The following is a 23,796-nucleotide window of genomic DNA, read 5'->3' as shown; positions in this document are numbered from 1 at the left end:
ATTCTAAGGGTTGGCAATGTAGCTTAATTGGATAGTGTACTTGCTTGTTACGTGTGTGACCCAGGGTCAAGCCTAGCTCCCTGCTGCATTAGAGGAATCTCTGGTGCTCTGTTGCTTTTGTCTGTCTTTGTCTGGATATATACATACATACATGTCAACTTGAAGTGGTGAAGCCCTAGTGATAAGGAAAAAAAAAGGTTAATATTCTAAGGAAAGTTAGAATTTATACAGAAATGTGATTTTTGCCTGTCAAAGTGTTTTTAGTAATTATGATATATAAAGAAGACAGATTAAAACACTGCTTTTAAACATATGCTCAGAACAAAGATATTTAAAAGTGTATTTATCCTTATAAATAGAATAACATTCCTATTGAAAAACATGCAGCATCCAGAGTGCAAGCAGTTCTTCAGGGCATGAGGTAGCACCAATCAAAACTCGCTAAATCAAAGGAAATGTCCAAGGGGAAAAAAAAAAAAGGATAAAGAGAAGTGATTTCTGTAACCTCGCGCCAAACATATTAAGCTGGGGTCTCGAATTCCTATTTCTTTGCCTTTCTTCTTCTCTTTCTCTATTTCTATTTCTATTTCTATTTCTGTCTCTCTCTCTCTCTCTCTCTCTCTCTCTCTCTCTCTCTCTCTCTGCCAAAGATTCTGGTGGAGCTTTGAACCTGCACAATTCCACCATTCCAAGTGGACTCTTCTTGTTGTCCTAGAAGTGAAGCTTCCCCTTTGCATGGTGCTCCCATGTGGCGCCAGGTGGTGAGGGGGGGGCTGGAATTTGGGTTCTCGGGCACGGTTAAGCATGCACTCTGCTGAGTACCTCCGCCCATCATATTTCTATTCTATTCAAATAGCTTAAAGTTTTTTTTTTGACATATTGAAATTGTATACAGGCATTAATAATAATAAAACACTGCAGAGAAACCCAATTCTTTCATAGTTATAAGAATAAAAGGACCCCATATGCCTAGTGGAACCATGCGAGCAGTCATCCATCCAACTCTGACTTCTGAGAGAGAAAAGGGGACAGTCCTGGTCATAACTCCAGATAAGAGTGTTAAGCAAAGACTGTCCTGGACACACCAGGAATGAAAAGCACCCCATGAGATTGGACAACTGATGATGCATTAGTTGATGCAAAGTTCCCTTTCTTTTCTTTCTGTTCACATAGCTTGGAGACAATCTTTTATAATGAATGTCTTTACAAGACAACCAGTCTATCCTGGAGTCAGTAAAAAAAAAAAAAAAAAAAAAAGATACAACTCTATATAAATAGGATGGTACACAGTTTAAACATCATACCCCATTATTCTCAAGATTTAAAATATTCATCATGGACACTAGTATATACTCTTCCCAAAAATACTGAGAATTCTTAACCTTTTTATTATTTGGGAAATCAAATGTTTAAACTGCTTTAAGGTATGCAAAGTAAGGGCTCAGATAAGAGTCCTGGCACAGTGGTGCACCTGGTTGAGCACACACATTACCAATTGCAAGGCCCCAGGTTCAAGCCCCTAGTCCCCACCTGCAGGGGGAGAAGCTTCTCACATGGTGAAGCAGTGCTGCAGTTGTTTCTCTGTCTCTCCCTCCCCATCACCACCTGTCTTCTTGATTTCTCTCTAGTCTCTATCCAATAAATAAACAAAATATTAAAAAGTTTCATTAAAAAAGAAAAAAGAAAGTAATGATAAATGTCATTTATAAAGCAAAGAGATTTTGCTTTATTGACTATTTTAAATTTTTATTTATAAAAAGGAAACACTGACTAAACCATAGGATAAGAGGGGTACAACTCCCACAATTCCCACCACCAGAACTCCATATCCCATCGCCTCCCTTGATAGCTTTCCTATTCTTTAACCCTCTGGGAGTAGGGACCCAATGTCATTGTGGGATGCAGAAGGTGGAAGACTGAATGTTTGACACAACAAATGATTCAATTCATAGTCAGACTTGGAAGAAAATCATGTTGCCAAACCCTAGAGGATAAAGGCTCGTTTTTTTTTGTTTTTTTTTTGCTGTGATTTCTGGCTTTTCTTTTAGTATCTATTCTGAGAGAGAAGGGCTGTAGACTAAAGCAGAGCCAAGGGCCAAGCTGAAATGACGTGGAGTCGGGAATCTCTGAGACACTTTCTCTGCAAGCTAAGCCTTCTACCATCAGAAACAGGGCCCCAAATGCTTTGTCATTCCTTTTCTGTGACTAGACCTGTGGACCTGCGGAAACCTGGGAAACGATGGGCTGCAGCTTCATCTCTGGCCAATAACACATAGAAAGACGTTAACGGGACATGGGCGCACATCACAGACACTGCCTCCTCTGGAAAATCAGAAGTGGACACCCACTCCTAGCCTCCTCCTCCTCCTCCTCCTCCTCTTTTTTTGCTCTTCGTGGTGTGGGGAGAGGAGTATGATCTGAGCAAAGGTGTTGGATGGTGGTTCACCCAGGAGAGCATACTTATTCCCATGCACTCCCAAGCCCCCATCCCCCTGCAGCTTCAAGAGTGGGAGAGCAGTGCTACAGGTGTTTCTCCTCAGGACAAAGGATTCTAGTGAGCTCCCAGGAGCTGCATCCAGCAGACAGTTCCATTTCAGAAAAGATAAAGTGTTCTCTGGAACTACGTGAACATCCCCACCAGCTGGGGGTGCCAGCAACAATGCACTCACCTTGCTCCCCATAGATTGTGGGGGGAAGATGATGCTGAGGGAAGAACTGAGGCGGCATGTCTCCAGGCCCAGTGACGGGCGGGTAGTAGGCCGTGTGCGAGTTGTGAATGAAGTGTGGGTGATGAGTCAGGTAGGGGGGGAGGTGGTGAGTTGGAGACATAGCAGACGGGTAGCTTGCGGGGTAGCACTCGGGAGACTGGGGTGTCACCACCACCCGGCGGACACCGGTATTGTCTTCAATCACCTGAAGGAAAGAGCAAAAAAGGGTGGAATGAGGCTATTTGTCGATATATGCAGTATAGTTATTTCCTTCTTCATTTTACCTTTCTTTCCTTCATATGCAAAAAGAAAGTAACAAAAATTTAGTGCATACTGAATTCTGATTCTTTAATGCAATCACATGAGCTTTCGAAGTAATAATATTTAATGTTAAAAATCATGAAAACATACATCTACTATTTGATTCTGCTAACAAAATTTTTGGAAGGTTCATTTTGATAGAGCACTTACTAACTTACTTATTTACACACACACACAAGGGGGGGTGGGAGGGGCTGAGCCCAGATTATGGCTCTGTTTTGGCAAAGTCAGTGCCAGGGATTAAACCTGGCCTCAGGCATGAAAGTCCTGGGCAGTACCTGCAAACTGAACTAACTTCCCAGCTGTTAACACTCCATCCTTTTTAGAGAGATCAAAAACATGTTAATAAATCCTGTCTCAAAATTCGCACAGACCAGATCTTCCCAAATGAGTACATTTAGTATTATTTCACTGAGTGAGTATGTGTGGGGAGGGCTGACTTTGCATACCTCAGAGCATTCCAGGCCACAGAAGTGAGCCTTCCCAGAGGTGGGTCTCGGGATCTGCCTGACTGCAGTGCATACCTGTCATAAGGACTCTAGGGAGCATTAAGTTCTGGTATCAAGAGTACCAGAGGATCATTCAATGTGTGATTCATGGTGTGGGTGGAAAAAGGGGAAACTGATTGAGAATGAACAAGGAAAGCAGTTCAAAATGAGGATTGGTATCTCTGTTCCCCAAGGTGCTCTAATGAGGGCGATATAGAGGAGGGGCTTCATGAGGACACAGCTTACTACCACCACCACAGACAACTGTGTGCTACTTGTGAGCAAGCAGCTTTGTGGGGTCACAGAATAAATAATAACTAATACAGCTGACACCATAGTCAAGAGAAAGTGGTAAAGAACAGAAGACAATCACATGGAGCCCTGAGATGGGGGAAGGCTTTTGGCTCCAAGAGCTGACTAGACAGGTGGTGAGTGGGCAGAAGGGCTGCCCCACAGCCAGGGAGCCATGGGAGAGAGAGTGGTGATGGCTGGAGGGCAAGCATGGACGCAGAGCTCAGGCTGCCTAAGGAGGAGCTGGTCAAGGCAAGTATTTAAGGTGACCAGGTACATGTACCAACAGGAAATTTGATCTTAAAAAAATGCAAAACAAAAAGCAATCAAGACAGAGATGCAAGTACTGTAACAGAGAATAGAAAACAAAATAGATGATAGATTCGTTAAAATGCTGATACTTGTATATCTGTCTTCCTTGCTTTTATTTACTGAAGTGTCAAAAGCCAATCTCGTGTTTGAAATTCCTTGCAAAAAATTATATTAATGGCAAGAAAGGAAAGGCAAGACACAGGGTAAAACTTGGATTAGACACCACCTGTTGCTGCTAAGCCAAGGACATGGGGGAGGGGGCCGACAGGGCACTAGTGACCCGATGCATGATGGCGGAGGACGGCCTGAACTGGGGTTGGGAATGGTGTGCAAATATCTGTCATGGGAAGAAGAGAAACTGTACCCATGTGACCAATGACTTCCCTAATAAATGTGAATGAAAAATAAACCACCAGTGCAACAAAGTATGTGCCCGAGTCATGCTGCTTCAGGCTCATTAATAAATAACATTTTAATGGTGGCAAAACTGAGCGCATTACACACATCTCCTGACTCCCTTTTTTCTATATTTTCAAAGGTAATGATTATTGTATCTACTTATTTAGCACAGAGACAAGAGAAAAACTGAAAGAGAAAGGAGATAGGAGAGAGAAAGAAAGACACCTGCAGGGAGTCGGGCTGTAGCACAACGGGTTAAGCGCAGGTGGCACTAAGCTCAAGGACCGGCGTCAGGATCCCAGTTCGAGCCCCCGGCTCCCCACCTGCAGGCAGGTCCCTTCACAGGCAGTGAAGCAGGTCTGCAAGTGTCTGTCTTTCTCTCCCCCTCTCTGTCTTCCCCTCCTCTCTCCATTTCTCTCTGTCCTATCCAACAACAACGACATCAATAATAACTACAACAATAAAACAGCAAGGGCAACAAAAGGGAATAAATAAATAAATAAATAAATAAATAAAATATTAAAAAAAAAAAAGAAAGACACCTGCAGCACTACTTCACCACATGAGACTCCCCCCTTGCAGGTGGGGACAGGGGCTTGAACCTAGGTCCTTCTGCACTGTGGCATGTGTACTCAAACAGGTGTACCACTACTTGGCTCCCAAACATTACTCTTTTGAATTATTTTTTTGTTATTAGTAGTTTCTCACAAGATTGTAAGATTACAATGTAGAGTTCTACACCACACCCACCACCAACGTTCCTTATCCCCACCTTCCAACCTTTCAAAGATAACCACCAGAGTTCTGACATGTCTTACAGTTTGCTTGCTTCTGTTTTGGCAAACATTACTTCTTAAACACACATCTCTTCATTTCTCTAAAATAATTGTTCTATTCAATGCTTCATAATAACTAATTCCCTGTGGTAACAGACCATTTTTAGTTAAGATCAGCTCCTTGTGTCACAAAATATGTTTATCTTCTAGTCAAATAAAAAATTAAACTCCTAGTGATTACATATTACCTAAAGGATTTTCCTACAGAATAGTCAACAGACTCATCAATAACTATCTTCTCCAAAACCACAAAATTAAAGTTCCCTGAAACATCTACTTTTCTCTAACAGTTCTTGCCAGTGGTTAGATAAACAGCCAATTTCATCTGCTCTGTATAAGTACCTCGCGCTAACCGATTACGCCACTGGAGCTCCATAATTTCATCTGCTCTGTTGTTGTAACCGAATCTGTTTTAATTAATAAAATGAGTCATAAGTAAACAAGCTACAAAAACAAAGCAAACAAAAATAAAACCAAGCATTTCACCTATACATTTATATTCAGAAATGCATATTTTCCATGGGTGCTTAATGTTTAACTCACACATCAAATCCAAGCAACGGTAAAGGCTGAGAGAGGAGTGGTCAGCTCAACATAATAAATTTGACGTTGCTGACCAGGGAATCACAAGTCATAGTTCCTGATCTGACACATGTCTTCAGTCCTCGTGGGTCTGTGTTGCTGAGAGAGGCTGCTGGTTCCAGGTGTGACCAGCAGAAGAAACTGGCCACACCAATGGCACCCCCATGCCCTACAGTATGTGTTCTTTGCTAAAGCAAACCAAGTAATACATTTCTCATGAGTCTTCCATTTAGGTAAGCGCGCAATCAAGGCATATTTGAGTAATATCAGCACTTAGGCTCTCTACTAAACATACCTGGCTCTGTCCAGGTGCTTGACCAACAATTTCTAACTGAAACCACTGAAGGCTGGCAGGGAGTACAGAAACAAGCATGGCAACTTAGGTTAACAATGGGTGATTGTTAACAGGCTTTAGAAACTGCAGTTATAAAGGAAACTATTTCTAACATTTCCTCAAATGAATCGCTTTCTTCAACACCTGTTGTGATCCCCCCTCCACTGGCACTGAACAAACAGACATTATTTGAGGTACCTACACCCCACCTATCGGTGGGAAGCCATCACAGGCAGTAAAGCAGTGCTGAAGGTATCTCTTCTATCTGCTGCTTTCTCCCTCTGTTTATTTACCTCTGTCTGTGTTACTGACCTCTATGAAAAGTGGAAAAAGAAAAATGGCTGCCAGGAGCAGTACAGTGGTTGTACAAGCACTAAGCCCCAGGGATCATAACTTGGTGACAAAACAAAAAGAAAATAAAATATTTCTCAGACAAAGTAAAAGAAAAGATGAAAAATGAAACTGGGTGGGTTTCTCTGATAGCTACCTGAATAAAGGCTTGCTGAGGAGGACACGAATGCCCCCTTTTTAAACTGGGATACTTGTTTATTATTCTTCAGTGGCACTTCTACATATACTCTAGATGCATATTCCTTCAGAGGTATGTGGCTATCAGAAAGAGTTCCTCATCTTGTGAGCTCTCTTTTCATTTTACTGTCAGCATCCCATTAAGCATAATAAGATTTTAAAGTAGGATGAAGTCAAATTTCTTTTTTCGCTTTGAAGCTATATTTTTGCTGTCACACCTAAAGATCCACTACATAACTCAAAAATTTTACTTAGAGATTAGCAGTTTGATAATTACAATTTTTCCCCACCGGTTCTTTTGTATGATGTGAGTTAAGAGATTCGACTCATTCTCTTTTATGTCTGCATATCCAATTACTCCCAGTACTATCTACTGAAAAGCCTATTCTTTCACTAATAAATTATCTGAACACTCTTCTCTCAAATTCCCATTTGGCATTTCACTGCCTGTTCTGGTAGGTCACTTGGGATGTAATAATTTTCCAGTTGTCAGATGTCACATTGTTTAGCCCTGTAAATATCCTTTTAAAAGATGTATATTTTAATTATTTATTATTGGATAGAGACAGAGATTGAGAGAGGAGAGAGAAAGCAAGAAAGACAGAGAGATACCCACAGCCCTGCTTCACCACTCATGAAGCTTCCTCCCTGCAAGTGGGGAGCAGGGCTTGCACCTTGGTTCTTGTGTACTGTGATGTGTGCACTTACCAGGTGTGCCACCACCTGGCCTCATAGCCCTGTAAATTTCTGAAGCAAATCTAGGAACCTCTCCCATAATTTATACCAGTTTAACCACTAAATTCATTTGGACTAAATATTTTATCAAGTAGCTCTGATGTAGCAGGCAGTATTCCAGCTCTGAGATATAGTCCCAATGAGGCACCAATAGTTCTTGTAGTAAAATGCATTTTATGTCAGATGTGGGGACAAATTGCCAAAGAACGGGGGGGGGGGGGGGTCTGTATTGGAGGTTTTAAAAGGGTCATAGAGAGGAAAGGTAATCAAATAGAAAAATAATGTGATGTCAGACAAGGGGGGAGGCACTGTAAGGTATTACAAGATAAGAGATGGACTGGGCACAAAAGAATGTAGTCAGAAGAGACGGGATGGTGCATGCAAGGAATAGACAGACGCTTAGTGTGGCAGCAAACTGAAGCAGCATGTGAGGTGACCTTTGAAAAGAATGCAGGATGGAGTGCTCATCATTTCTTATGCTACACCCCAGAACTTTCATCCTGCTTCCACAAAAAAAACCAAATGTATTAGAGGGAAAGAACTGGAGCTGGGGAGACAGTATAATGATTCTGCAAAAAACTTTCATGCCTGAGGCTCTGAGGTCCCAGGTTCAGTCCCCATCACTACCATCAGCCAGAGATAAGCAGTGGTGTGTGTGTGTGTGTGTGTCACTGAAATACATAATTTATTTATTTTTTTTTTTAATTTTAACCAGAGCACTGCTCAGCTCTGGCTTATGGCAGTGTGGGGATTGAACCTGGGACTTGAAAGCCTCAGGCATGAAAATCTCTTTGCATAACCACTATGCTATGCTCCCACACTAATTTATTTTTTTAAAAAGGAACAGAACTGACTCAAATAGAAACAGACTAGAATTGGGAGCATTTCCCACAGATGTCCAACTGGGAGGGAAATGTCTCCTTTTAGCTCTGTGATTGCTTCTTCCCACAACTGCAATGCAACAATGAAATGTGTTCCTTAGATCTCTTGGTGATGACAGGTCTCCACAGACATTTCAAACTTGGCTCCACCCTCGTTTCTTTGAAGTGTGTATGTTTACAGAAGATGGTGTGCACACACCGTATTGGTATCTCAATTTTCTTCATGTTGAGAATTTAGCCAGACACTGCTGTCCAATAAGATTAAATATGCGATGCTACCACCTGGAGCTGGGAGAGGTAGCCTAAAAGATGGGGCACATGCTTTGCAATTCTGGGGCTCTGGGTTTGATCCCCGGCACCACGCACTCTGGTCTTTCTTTCCCCATCTCTTATGCAAGTGCCTGTAAAAAAAAAAACAACTAAATAATGCATAAGGTGACTGAACGTCTCTAGACTCAGGGCTCATCTTCTTATCAGGAAACCTGATGCAAAGAAGTTAAATACAATTTGCTTCTTTTCTTTACATGGATTCAGAATCCAAAGGACTTCGGTTTTACTATTTTTCTAAAAGTGTCCAGAATTTTCTGCCCAAGTTTCCATTTTAGAAAGTGGTTCCAGCTAGAGCTTTAACACCTTTTATGAAAGGTGTTACCTATTCCATTTGGATTTTCTTTCCTCTCCTCTTTTCTATCTTTTTTAAAATTTACTTCTTCTACCTTTCTTCCTTTTTAATTTTAGATAAGAAACACAGAGGCAAGGATAGAGTGAAAGAGATGACATCATGGAAGCGGTAGGGCCGGGCTCACAGCTGGGCTATTCACATGGCGACGTGGTGCGCAATCCAGGAGAGCTGTATCACCGGCCCTCCGTCAAGATTGTTCTGTGGGAGATTTTCAAAATCAAAAAGATACCATGGTCTAAACCTTCTATGTTTCTTAGTTTGCCTTGTGCAAATTCATTTAGTACAATCACAGAAACGTGATCCCTAGTGTGTCTGGGGGGGGGGGGGGGGAGAAGCCCACTATATAGCATTTCCCATAGGAGCCATCAACGCTAAGCTGGACTCGCCCTCACAGGACCTGCAGCACAGAAGTGGGTGTTATTACTGCCATCACAGTGTTGGCACCTGCATCTCCTCAGCAAATGGATCCCTTCCTCAAAACCAGAGGCCGGGAGCCCTAATGGAACGATGGTATTGACTAAACCTAGTGGAATAAGCTGGCTGGCAGTGAGAGGGTACTCCATCCAGTACAGTATGCCCTGCTGGGAAGGCTGCTCTGCACTTTCTACTCCCACCAGAGATTCTTATTTACAAAGATATGTTGAATAAGTCATTAGCAATAGGGGGAAAGGCAGGTCAACATTCTGGCTACTAAATACACACACACACACACACACACACACACGCCACCTTTACTCACAGAAAAATAAGTTGTGGACAATAATACAGGGGTGGTATTGTAGCTGTACTTTTGCATCAGAGAAGGATAAATCGTTGGTTCTTGTCTACAGTGCAGTATCTTCCTTTGCAGCTACCAATTCTCTCACCCTCGCAAAGTCATTAAAAACTGAAGACTTCATATTTTCAAACCACCCTCAAATCAGATGGACAGATAGGATGAAACTAAAAACTGGGAGCATGTCATCCAAACATGCTTGAGTAATGAGTATCTTCTGTGGGTAGTGAAATAATATTTTCTTCTTTTTTTTAATACTCTTCTCTCTTTTCTGATTTTTTTTTCAACAAGTATGGGGCATTCTATGATAATAATAGTGAACAAACTGAGTGTGAAGAGGTGGGCCTGAGAGGGCAGTTATACAGAAAATTGTTGTTTTCGACGGGCTAGCTTCACGGGTGGGTAACAGACGACCAGGGACTCATGGTTGAGCTGTAGGCAGTATCTCTTTATTCATGCAGGACGCAGCACAATCTAAGATGAGCTGAGCTAAACTTAAAGTACAGTACTCTAAAACTCACAATGCTGTCTTTATATATACTTCCCAAGTAGGGTGGAAACAGGATGTGACATAGAGAGGGTGGAGAGAAAAGTGACTGGTGAAAATCAGGGTGTGATAAAGAAGGGATCAGGGTGTGACAAGAAGGGGGGGGGGTGAAGCAAAAACATATCATGAAACAGTGGGGATTGAACCAATGCCCTGGAGGGAGGTGCTTGTTAACAGCGGTTATGTAAATAGAATGAAGTGGTTATGTAAATAGAATAGTGTTAAACAGGGGGGATTTAAACCAAATGAAACAGAAGGAGTCTCATGCATACCAACAGAAAATGTCCAGGACAAGAAGTAAAATATGTACAAATCCACATTGCCAGCACACAGAACATTCTAAATTTCATCCAGGTTATGGATAACATTGTCATCCTTGAGCATTTTTTATCCTTTTCAACATACCTCTGAAATTGATGTTAATTTTTTAAATTGTCGTTGCTATTTTACTAAATGAAACTGAATTTTCAGAGAAACTTAAGTGCAATTGGCCAAGTTCTTGCATCGTGCTGGCTGATTCACCAAGTCCAGGTTGTGCCTTAGTATGGAGCCAAGGGACTCCCACTACAGGCAAAGCTGGGCTCTCTTTCTGTCAACAATGTCACCTTCAAGTACTCTGCTGGGGTCAGGTGGTGGTACTCCTGGTTAAGCACACATATTATGGAGCAGAAGGACCAAGGTTCAAGCACCTGCCCCTACTTACAGGGGTAAAGCTTCACACGTGGTGAAGTAGTGTTTCCACTTTTGTGTCTCTATTCAATTAATCAGTCAATAAAAATCAAATGCTCTCTTTAAAAAAAAATCTTTGGGTTTATTATTATCTTTATTTATTGGATAGAGACAGCCAGAAATCAAGAGGAAACGGGGTGATACAGAGAGACACCTGCAGCACTGCTTCACCACTCACAAAGCTTTCCCCGTGAGTGGGGACTAGAGGCTCAAACCTGGGTCCTTGTGCTCAATCAGGTGTACCACTAGCCAGACCCAAAACCAAATTCTCTCCCTCTCCCTCTCCCTCTCCTTCTCCCTCTCCCTCTCCCTCTCCCTCTCTCTCTCCTTCCACCCCCCACCCCCACTCAGGGTTATTGCTGGGGCTTGGTGCCTGCACTATGAATCCACTGCTCCTAGAGGCCATTTTCTTTTTACATTATTATTGTTGTTGTTGTTGTTGTTGGCTAGGACAGAGAGAAACTGAGAGGGGAGGGTGAGATAGAGATAGACACCTGCAGACCTATTTCACTGCTTGTGAAGTGACCCCCTGGCAGGTGGGGAGCCAGGGACTTGAACTGGGATCCTTGAGCTTGTCCTTGTGCTTTGCACTATGTGCGCTTAACCTAGTACACTACTGCCCAGCCCCCCAAAACCAAATACTCTCAGTAACTAAGTCTATCATCCCCCAACATCCCAGCAACTTGTGACAGAGATGGAAGGGAGCCACTCAGTTAGCAGTCACTATGATGGCCTCACAAGTTGGCTGTCAAGTGTGCACCCTGGCTTGCCTGATGGAGGCCCAGCAACCCTGCTCTGCTCTGTTCCTTCCAGTGCCCTGGCCTGACAGCAAGACTCAGGAGTGCAGTAAGGAGTCAGCAAATGATGGCAGCCCTAGTACTAGCCTAGTGAAATCAATCCTCAACTAAGTCCTTGAAGTCTCAAAAACAGTCTCTTAGAGCAAAGGAGAAGTCCACCAAAGGGCTTACCTGTGAGATGTAACCTGGAGGCACATGGATAGGAGGGATGGATCCATTGGGTGACATCATGGGAACTTCAGCAGGCCCTACAGAGGGAAGATTTACAGAGTTGAAGAAACACATCACTGAAAGTCACTTCTGGCAATTGTGATGCATAAACAAAACGGAAGCGAATTAATCACTGTTTTCTCTTTGATGATTGGTATAGCGTGCTATAAAGTTAAGACTCAAAATTATGGGTGAAAAGGAATCCTGCAGCTGTAGAAGTCAAGAATAGACAATCAAAACAAAACCATGAGCTTCTTTATAAATATTTAATGATTCTCAAAGCCTGGAGTTACATAAACCAAATCTGTTAAAGAGTGATCTAACAGGGTGGAACAGAATTCTTCTCCTTCAGAAAAATAGTGTATTACTAACAAACGCTCAGACAAATTAATTTAAAAATTAGTTTCCTCTTTTAAAAAATCTCTATAGATTCTGGGTTTGTGACTTTTTATTTTTTATATTTATTTATTCCCTTTTGTTGTCCTTGTTGTTTTATTGTTGTAGTTATTACTAATGTCGTCATTGTTGGATAGGACAGAGAGAAATGGAGAGAGGAGGGGAAGACAGAGAGGGGGAGTGAAAGATAGACACCTGCAGACCTGCTTCACTGCCTGTGAAGCGACTCCCCTGCAGGTGGGGACTGGGGGCTCGAACCAGGATCCTTAAGCTGGTCCTTGTGCTTTGCGCCACATGCACTTAACCCGCTGTGTGTACTTGCCTGACTCCCTGGGTTTGTAATTTTTAATTAGATGACTGTTTTTAATAATCACTAGGGAGACAGCATGATAGTTCTGTAAGAAAGACTTTCAAGCATGAGGCTCCTACATCATCCCAGGTTCAATCCCACTCACCACCATCAGTCAGAGCTGAGCTTAACCAAGGTTAAGAGGATTTTTTTTTAAAAGCTTCAATAAGTTAACATATCATGCCTTCAACTTGAAGTAGACAAAAGACATTGCAAGTTCTTCAAACCAAGTGAATTTAATATGGTCCTTTAATTATAAGGCGGGAGTGGACGGACTGACCCCCCCATCTTTTAAAATAGGCAAGCTTGGGATCCATGATTGCTCAACAATTTGTTTGGCTTCGTATGTTAACTCTCTTTTCAATCACCAGGTTCCAGATGCCACCAGGATGCTGGTCAGGCTTCCCTGGATTGAAGACCCCACCAATGTGTCCTGGAGCTCAGCTTCCCCAGAGACACACCTTACTAGGGAAAGAGAGAGGCAGACTGGGAGTATGGACCGACCAGTCAACGCCCATGTTCAGCGGGGAAGCAATTACAGAAGCCAGACCTTCTACCTTCTGCAACCCTCAATGACCCTGGGTCCATGCTCCCAGAGGGCTAGAGAATGGGAAAGCTATCAGGGGAGGGGGTGGGATATGGAGATTGGGTGGTGGGAATTGTGTGGAGTTGTACCCCTCCTACCCTATGGTTTTGTTTGTTAATCCTTTCTTAAATAAAAAATTTAAAAAATAAAAAAATAGGCACTTTAAACTTTTTTAAATTTAATTTTAAATAAATTTTAATTTAACATTTAAATTTATTTTATTGGCTAGAGACAGAAATAAATTGAGTGGGAAAGGAGAAATAGAGAGTGAGAGATCGGCCAGGTGGTGGCGCAGCACCTGGTTGAGTGCACATGTTACAATGTGCAAGGGACCCAGATTCCAGTCCCCCAGTCCCACCTGCAGGGGGAAAGCTTTGCTAGTGGTGAAGCAGTGTTGTAGCTGTCTGTCTGTATCTCTCTCTCTCTCTATCATCTCCTTCCCTCTTGATTTCTAGCTGTCTCTATCCAATAAATAAAGATAATTTTTAAAATTGAAGAAAAAAAAAAAGGAGAGACACAGACACCTGCAGTACTGCTTTACTACTCATTAAGCTTCCCTACTGCAGGTGGAGAGCCAGGGGCTTGAACCCAGGTCCTTGTATATGGTAACACTTCCTGTGGCACCACCGAGCCCCTAATATAGACACTTTCAAGAATAGCTATGTCAAAATTACTTGCATGATTTCACCAGTATATCTCTGATTAACAAAAGGTTAGTTTCAAAATCTTAAATTCAATGAATGTTGAACTACATGCCTAAGGAAAAATGGCAAGGAAATCAAAGCTGTTACCTAAGACTTACTTTGAGTCAAGATTTAATTCCGAAGAAACTGATTGTCCTAATATCAAAATCAATTTCTGATGGCTTTCCAAAGATCCTATGGTCAAACTGTTTCTCCAGAAGTGCAGAGACTGTGGCTGGTTCCAGTCTGGTGGGTACTCCACCGTGGGTCACAGTCTACCTCCCAAATGTTAACCTAATGATGTGTTTCTGATCTGAGATGCGACTTCCTGGCTCCAAAGACCTTGTGCTGTTTATTTGCTCTTTGCTAATGTGTTATGCTCCCGGCAATGAAAACTGCTTGGCTGGGAGAAAAACACAGCGCTTTCCTTAGCAAAGGGGGATCAAGCATGCCAGCCAGGGTCACACCTGAGCATAAACATAATGTGTTTTTCAGCTCACAGTACAAGTCTGTGCTAGAGCTACTGCACAAGTTGGGAAGCACATCAACAGGCCTGTTATGGGTGGAGACAGGGGAGGGGATAAGAGCTGGGGTTGGGGGGGGGGGGTGCGCTACCATCGAAGTCATGTTCTCTATGTCTAGAGTTTAATGCAACTTCACAGACTCAGCCAGGCACTGAAATTACATAACTTCACTGTATTTTTATTTTATTACTTTTTAAAATATTAATTTATTTATTCCCTTTTTGTTGCCTTTATTGCTTTATTATTGTTGCTGTTGTTGTTGTCGTCATCATTGTTGGACAGGACAGAGAGAAATGGAGACAGGAGGGGAATATGGGGGGGGGGGCGCGGAGAGAAAGAGACAACTGCAGATCTGCTTCACCACTTGTGAAGCGACCCCCCTGCAGGTAGGGAGCTGGGGGCTCAAACCAGGATTCTTATGCCGGTCCTTGCACTTTGCGCCATGTGCACTTAACTTGCTGCACTACTGCCAGACTCCCAAATTCATTGTATTTTTAAGGATGATTTATAGGACTACATCCATCAGTCACTGAAAGCACGGTCTCTTATAAAGAAAATAATTTTATTTTAGTTTGATATGACAGAAAATTTGGGGACGAGGGGCTAGAGAGAGAGACAAAGAAAGACTATTGCAACACTGTCTGACCTCTGGTGAAGTTTCCCCTCTGTAGTTGGGGGCTGGGGGCTTGAACTCAGGTCCTTGCACATGGTAACACGTGTGATGAACTGGGTGAACCTCCGCCCGCCCCCAAAGCACCTTCAAACCCACTCCACATTCATCTTTCTGGTCAGCTTTAGCATCTTTACCATAGTTTTAAGACACTTATGTATTCACACAATATTTTTATTTGAATTGATTCACTAAAGCACATCACTGACAACTATATCTGAGTCTGAACACTGTCTGTCTGTCCCAACAGTCAAAGCACTGGCCTCCACTAGCAGGCACTATAAGTATGTGTGGCTGCTAACTGGCTTCATGTGCCCAGCTCACCATTCCTGCCAGCCATCTGACCTTAAATAACTTAGTCATTCTGAGCTTCAGTTCTCAATAGTTACGAGAATAAAAATTCCTACTTTATATGGATGAGTTTAAAACTTAAATCCAAGAATAGAGTGATAAGCGCTTAAAGTAGAGAATGACACAAGGATCATTCATCAAAGTGTCAGCAACCTTTACAGTGTCTTATAAAACTATATTTATAGCTTTTTGTTCCATGCTTCTGTTACAATTACACCTGACGTACTACTTTTTCTTTTATTAGTATCTGTCCCTGTAACACATTAAATCAAGAAGCGCACAAGCATTTCAGAGTGTGAAGAGAAAGGCTGCCACCTCGGTAAAGTATGGCCTCACAGTCACCACAGTGTATACCAGGCAAACAATCTCTTAACCCCTGGCATGATCCCCAAAACTGTTAAAGTCATTTGTATAAAATGCTTTGAAGAAGGCAGGGAACGTTTAAGTGATTTATAGCCAGAACATGTTTTCTTCCGGGCCATGATTTTAAAAGTTGCTAAATGACTTTAACAGTCTTCAACCCCCTTCCTCTTGTCACTGACATCCTCCCCCTTTCAGAGGGCATTATGAAATCTATAGTAATGGCTGCTGACTTAACTGTGCCTTGGAACTCTGACTCTTTCCTTCCCCCTCCATTCTGAAGCAAACCACTGTGCCCACAGGCATTCAGAAGTTTCAAAGCTAACAAAATAAAATCCTGTCCACAGTGAGAAAAGCTATTGTCTCTCTAAACAACCATCTCCTCAGGGCCTCTGCTCAGCTTCCTGAAATTCTATCACTCTCTCCCTGGATGAGACACACTGCTCTTCCTAAGCCACTCGGACTGCTAAGGTTCCACTGGGTATTTTAATCAAGAGCCTCATGATATACAAGATGATGGCCACAGCCCTTAAAATACACTGGAAGATGGTTCCCTTCTTGGTCAGACCATCAGAGCTGGCTATGTAGATGGTGGGACACATTCTTGCTAAACAAATACACTTCCCTCTCTCACTATTTTAGGAACTTTAACATTTCAGGGGGGTGGGGGGAACCTCTTTACCTGGGACACCTTTAATTCAGTATTTGTTATATACAGTTACATTACAAATCTTTATGAATGGAAAAAATCAATCTATAAAAGGGGGGACACATACAAACAGCCATTTCCAAAATAGGAAGTTTCTTCTGAGAAACAATAAGACCAGTTAGAGATCACATGGACACTCCCCCCAGAGAGCTATTAAAAAAAAAAAAGTCACATGCACATTTTAGAAATGAAACTAGAATATCTGCTGAATCAAGTAACTTGATTAAGGAAAAGAAAAGCCTTGGGAGATTCATCAATTTCAGGCCTGAGGCAGTGACTTCAGCAGTCAAGAATGTCCTTTTCTGATTCACCAAGATGTGAAAGGCAAATGAGAACTGTGGCTGGCTCAGCCTCAGTGAAGAAATGAACTGCAGTGCCAGCCAGCGCAGGGCCCAGCCTACTAGAAGGCGGCAAGCATGGGAATGAAAGGTTGGCTCATTTACTAACAGCAAAGTCTCAATGAGGAAGGTTGGGGAGAGCAGCTACATTTTCCAAATAATAGCAAAGATCTTAGAACTTTATTCCCACATCAAAAAGACTAAAGAAATCCAGCAACTTTTTATGTGAAGGACAAAAAAAAAAAAAAAAAAAAAGAAGAAGAAGAAGAAAGAAAGAAAGAAAGAAAGAAAGAAAGAAAGAAAGAAAGAAAGAGAAAAAAAATTCTGTGAAACTCAACCCAGCCCTGAAGGCTGTGGGGGAGGTGTTAAGCCTCACACTGTGCTACCCACCACCAGGCCCCACTCCTCCTCACCTGAGCTGGCTTGTCTAGATAACTCAGTATAGTCCCCCATTCTGCAAAGAATGGCTACCTAATTCAGTGGACTCAGTGTGAATGCACATATGAGGTTTACCAATCTGAAACGGGTAGAAAGTGGGAGTCTGGGGTCTAAACGATCATTGAAAACAAACTTAGTGGCCTCAGAGGTAGCTCAGCAAGCTAGGGCACAGAACCTGTGAGCCTGGGGACCCAGGTTCAATCCAGGCTGGGGGACCACTACGTGCCAGAGTGAGGCCTTGCTCTGACCTCCCCTTTCTGATATAAAAAGAAGCAAATGAATAATAAAAAGAAACCAATGCAGCTTTAGAAATAGGCCAGATCATAAATAACTATATATTGTGAACATTCTACCTTATGGACCAAGAGCCCTGCTCAGCTCTGGCTAATGACAGAGCAGGGATTGAACTGGGGACCCCAAACCTAAGGCATAAATGGCTGTTGTGTAAGTGACTATCCTGTCTCCCCAGCCCTTATTTTGGAGATTTTCAAATAGTTTTTATAAGCTTATTCACCAGCAAGTAAATTAAGTAGAAAATAAGTAGAATTTTTTTTACTGTCCATACATTTGTGTGTCCATATGAATATCTCCAGCAATAGCCCGTGGCAGCTATAGGTGATGTGCCATCTTATCAATTTAAATGCTAACCTAGTCAAAGAGGACTTAAAGGGGCTGAGGTCACAACATAGCTAGAAAAAGGAAAGCTAGTGAGAAATGTAAAGCAAAGGTAAAATGATATGCTAAAATTTAATAAGTGCACTAAAAGTGGAATGCTAGTCTTTCTAAATAGTCAAAAGATAAGTGTCTGCTGCAGAAGTAGGAGAAAGAATAAGGCCTTCAGTAATAAGATAATCCAGATGAATATTATTTATCAGCATAAATGCTCTAAATAAAATTGCACTTGTGCTGTTTGCCAAGCAAAATGGATTCTGAAGTCTATGAATATCTAATAATTTGCAACTATTTACGGTAAAGATGTGCAGACAAGATAAGAAATTGTGTAGCATTCTCAGACACCTTGACATCAACATTAATTAATATGAGAAAGAGAATCCGAAGATAACAAAGTACAATTCCTAAGCACACAGAAGCTTAAAATCTACTGCAAAGATTTTAAACATTAGGTCTGGGGAGAAGTCTAATGGTCACACAAAAGACTTTCATGCCTGAGGCTTTGAAGTCTCAGGTTCAATCACCAGAACTACGGTAAGCCAGGACTCAGCAGTGCTCTGATCTTTCTCTGTATTTCTCTCTATATATTAAAATAAAATTAAAAAAAAGATTTTTAAAGAAGATTTTAAACATATGATTGTCCATCAGAACCACTGGAGGACTTCATAAAATTCAGATAGCTCAATTTTACCTCCTTCAGAATCAGATCTTTCCTAACAGTTAGTGTCTGATAATTTCTCAGGTAGTATAGATCTGTGACTCAGTGGGCCAAAAAATAAGTGGCATCATACTCAGTGACTAAAGACTGAAGGTTTTCTCCAAATGCTGGCAATAAAATAAAGATGCCCCCTTTGGATTACAATATTTAACACTGGACTGGAAATTCTAGCCAGAAGAACTGTGAGAAAAATAGAAAAAGAAGGAAAGGAAGAAGCAAAACTATTAACAGATAAGGCAATCCCATATATAGAAAATTCCTAAGATCACGTATACACACCTAGAATAAATGAATTTGGCAATTTTGCACAAAATTAACTGGATTTCTATGTAACTGCAATGAACAATCTGAAAAGGAAATTGAGAAAACAATTCCTTTAAAAGTAGCATCCAAAAGATAAAAATACCTAAGAATAAACTTAACAAGGGTGGTAACAGACTTGTATATTTAAACTAAAAAAAAAAAAAAAAAAAGCATTGTTGAAATAAATTAAAGACCTAAATAAAGATAAGACCAATTAAGAGTGGTCTGGGAGGTGGCATAATGGATAAGTCATTGACCTTTCAAGTATGAGGTTCCTAGTTCAGTCCCCGGCAGCACAAGTACCAGTCATGTCTGGTTCTTTATCTCTCTCCTATATTTCTCATTAATAAATAAATAAAATCTTAAAATAAAAGTAACATTATATATAAAAAAGAACAATTAAGAGATGTGAGCTGGAATATTTAACATTAAGGTGGCAATGCTACTAAAATCAATCTTCAAAGTCAAGGTGCTTTCTAGCAAAATTTTAATAGCCTTTTGGAGAATAGAAATCAATTCTCAAATTCATATGAATTGCTAAAGGTCCCGAACAGACAAAATTAAGTTGGAACATAATCTGAGGTGATATACAAACAGAAATATGAAACAGGGGTTGGGCAGTGGTGCACCCATTTGAGCTCACATATCACCATGCTCAAGGATCCAGGTTTAAAGTCCCCATCCCCATTTTGGAAGCAGGGGTGGGGGTGTTTCATAAGCAGTGAAGCAAGGCTGCAGGTATCTCTCTCTCATTCTCCCCCTCTCTCCAATCAAATATAAGCGGGGAAATGGCCCTGGGACATGTGGATTCTTTGTACAGGCACTGAGCCCCAGCACTAACCCTGATGGCAATGGAATTTTTAAAAAGTAAAAGAAAAAAAAAGCTTAATACTGTACATAGGAACACAATTCATTCCTTTTTGCTTAGAAACTTCTTTATAAGACTGTGTACAAATATAACAAACATCCTCCCTTTTTTTTTTAACTACATTGATCAATTCAAACTGAGATGGGACAATAAACAGTTAAGCCCCCTTTCAAATAAGTTAATATAAAATTAATCCACAGACATGTACATAAATGTTTAATCATGAAACTCTTTGAAGAATAAAAATATAATTCTGTGTGTTGCATTTGGCAATGAATTTTTGGATTCTTAGACACCAAAAGCATAAATAAAACAGACCCCCCCCAAAAAAAAAAAACATAAACTGGACTTCATCTAAAGGAGAAACCTCTGTGAATCAAAGAAATTAATAAAGCGAACAGACAACCTATCATAGGTAGTAAAGAGACCTGTATGCTAGGAATTCTCACAGATCAATAAAAAGACAACCCAATTTAAAATGGGCAAAGGACTTAGACATTTCACCAAAACTGACCAAGAGCCAAAAACCATGTAAGATGCTTGAGTCAGGGGTCGGTTCGGTAGCACAGCAGGTTAAGTGCACGTGGCACAAAGCACAAGGACCTGCGTAAGAATCCAAGTTTGAGTCCCCACCTGCAGGGGAGTCGCTTCACAGGAGGTGAAGCAGGTCTGCACGTGTCTGTCTTTCTCTCCCCCTCTGTCTTCCCCTCCTCTCTCGGTTTCTCTCTGTCCTATCCAACAACAAATGACATCAACAACAACAACAATAACTACAACAAGGCTACAGCAACATGGGCAACAAAAGGGGAAAAAAATGGCCTCCAGGAGCTGTGGATTCATGGTGCAGGCACTGTGCCCCAGCAATAACTCTGGAGGCATAATAATAATAATAATAATAATAATAATAATAATAATAGAAAGATGCTTGAGTCATTAGTCACTGAAGAAATGCAAATTAAAATCAAACGAAGACCTCCTTCATTTCCGGTAAAATGGCCATTCTCAAGGGGGCAGCGGTGCTGGCGGGGGGAACCAAACTAAGTATTGGCAAATATGTGAAGAAACTGGAGCCCCTGTAAATTGCTGATAGGAATGTTACACAGCACAGGAACTGTAATGTTGCAGATCTTCCAAAGATTAAATATAAAGTTGCCACATGATCTATTTAGTAGAAGTGGGTTGAAACTAGAAGAACTATAAACAGTTACTTTAACAAATACACACACACACACACACACACACACACACACAGCCACAGCATTCCTTACAACAATCAAAAGACTAAAGCTTTCAAAATATCCACTTGAAGACAAAAGAGTAAATAAAATGGTGACTACTATAAACAATGGGATATCACTCTCCTATAGAGAGAAATAAAGCACTAATAGTAATGTGCTACAATGTGGATGAGCCTTAAAGCAGACACAAAGATCATATATTGCATGCTTCTGTTTAGTTGTGGTTTCCAAGAATTGACGAGAAAGAAGGATTTGGGACAAATGCATAATGAGTGTAGTCTCCTTTGATGGTCAAAGAAAATAGTTTAGAACTAAAGTGAGTGCACAACACTGTGGATATATTAATGCCAACTACTTAAAACAGTAGTCTTAAAGAAAGAGAAATCAAATACTGTATGCTTCTGTTATTTGTGGTTTCCAAGTACTGAAGAGTAGAAAGGATTAAGAGCAAATAAAAATTAGACTAGCTGTGTTCTGTTGCAGCAGATCCAAGGACTTTTGGAGGGAGGTAGTAGAGGGTTGGGAGGAGAACTGGAGAGCCAGTACAGGAAGAGGGCGGAAGACTTTTGTTGGTGCTGTATTTCTGGGGCCAAGTGGTGGCACAGCTACTTAAGTGCATACATTACAGTGTGCAAGAACCCAGGTTCAAATCCCTGGTCTCTACTTGCAGGAAGAAAGCTTCACAAGTAGTGAAGCAGGGCTGCAGGTGTCTTTCTGTTTCTTTACTTCACTATCCCTCCTCCTCTCTCAATTCCTTTCTGTCTCTATCTAATAAAATAAATTTAAAACATTAAAAAAAAAAAAAACTACTGCTGTGGAAGCAAAACCACTATTTCTCTCAATAAAATGCTTTGAACATTAATAAAATAAAGTGTAGGTTTATATTATGTACATTTTATACACACACACACACACACACACACACACACACACACACACACACACATATATTTTAAAGATACTGAGTGGTGGGGGAAATAGCCCCGCCTATAGACTGCAGGATTTCCATGCTCGAGCTTCCCGATTCTATCCCTAGCACCTTTGGGATTGGCATGGTGCTCTGGTTTCTCTGTACCTTTCTGTCCCATATGAAATAAAGAAAGCAGATCCATGAGGTAAAAAGACAGTAAGCATATAGCCTTGCAAATAAAGATCTAGGCTTATTAATGAACTCCCAAGAATCAACTGGGTCAACATTGAATACAATCTATCTTCACACTCCTTGGACATCTGGACTTGGGAGGCTGCTATTTCAGACACTGTGAGGATGCGAAGATGAATCAGATGCAGTCTCTATCCTTAGAGGGCTAAAGGACTCTTGATGGAGAAATATGAAAGCACAACAACACAAGGAAGCACTCAAAACATTTCAACTGAAGACTCTGCAAAGATCAGCATCCTATGGATACACTGGTCATTACAAAAATGACTGGCTTAGAGACTCTCGGAAGTAGCAGAGGTTTTACTGATCTACACAGGAAATTCAGGTCAGCTGGCAACTTGAACAGCAGACAGGTGGTAGACGGGGTGGAGAAGTTCATTCTTTGTGGCGTGAGCCCAACTCTGTCTCTAATGTTACTTTCCTTGGGGAGTAAATTGTGTTGTTCCTTAAAACGCTGCTGCTAAGTCATGTTTTCTCAAGGTGTCATTTTCATAGAGGCCAAACAGAGATGGTACATTTCTCTGCCCAACTAGACTGTTCTCTCCACCCTGTAATTACTTCTCCCTAAAGGCATCGTGCCAGAGAGGAGTTGGCTGGCTGAGCACTGTGAAGAAGGAAGCCAGAGGGGAAGGGGGTGGTGGTAGTGGTGGCATTAGAGTTCTCTGTCACTTTCCTCCATGAGTGATCTCAGGTCCCTGAAAACCTCTTAAGGTCCAGAGAAAGGGAGGTCAAGGGTTACTCTCCAGGGCTGTTTTAAGGATCAGAAGATGCAATGCACATGAAGCATAGTGATGTCAGTGTCCAGAGTCTTATCTTGCTTTTTCAAAGAATGGTAATTTTCGAAAAATAACTCTGGGAAGCCAGGCAGTGGTGTAACCAGTAGAGAACACATGTTAACCATGCACAAGCCTCAGCTCCTACACAAGTGATGGGCTCTGCTGCAAGGGCCTCTCTTTCCTCTCTCCCTCTCCAACTGCATCTCACCCTTTTATCAAAAAGAAAAGTAGAAAAGAGGAAGGAATGAAAAATAACGGGGTTGGGGTCGGGAGTAGGAATATAGCTGAATGAGTAGTGAGAACACCACGCCTTGAATGAGGTCCTGGGTTCTGCCCCTGGCACCACATGGCAGTACCACAGGCCACACCAAAGGAAACTCTATGGGTGATGGAGCAGTACTGTGGGGTCTCTCCTTTTCTCTTTCAAATCCTTAATCTCCTCATTCTAAGTAGGGGGAAAAAAGATGTTTAACAGAGGGCCAGGATGTGAAAACCTCCAT

The 23,796-nt window shown here is 41.5% G+C and overlaps 1 protein-coding gene across 3 annotated transcripts in view; it reads right to left on the bottom strand.

Annotated features, from left to right (window-relative positions):
• Nucleotides 1-23,796, bottom strand: part of FNDC3B (fibronectin type III domain containing 3B) — a 296,399-nt gene that overhangs the window by 117,336 nt on the left and 155,267 nt on the right. For all 3 annotated transcript variants that reach the window (XM_060171958.1, XM_007517927.3, XM_060171959.1), the window contains exons 4-5: nt 12,117-12,193; nt 2,670-2,913 (exon numbers count right to left, since the gene is read on the bottom strand). In XM_060171958.1, the coding sequence (XP_060027941.1) occupies nt 2,670-2,913; nt 12,117-12,193 (321 nt within the window). The remainder of the gene's footprint in view (nt 1-2,669; nt 2,914-12,116; nt 12,194-23,796) is intronic.

The sequence above is a fragment of the Erinaceus europaeus genome, chromosome 14 (genome assembly GCF_950295315.1).
Source record: "Erinaceus europaeus chromosome 14, mEriEur2.1, whole genome shotgun sequence".
Lineage (NCBI taxonomy): Eukaryota > Metazoa > Chordata > Mammalia > Eulipotyphla > Erinaceidae > Erinaceus > Erinaceus europaeus.
Note: the sequence above shows the minus strand (reverse complement) of the source record. Positions and strands in the feature narration are given on the sequence as shown.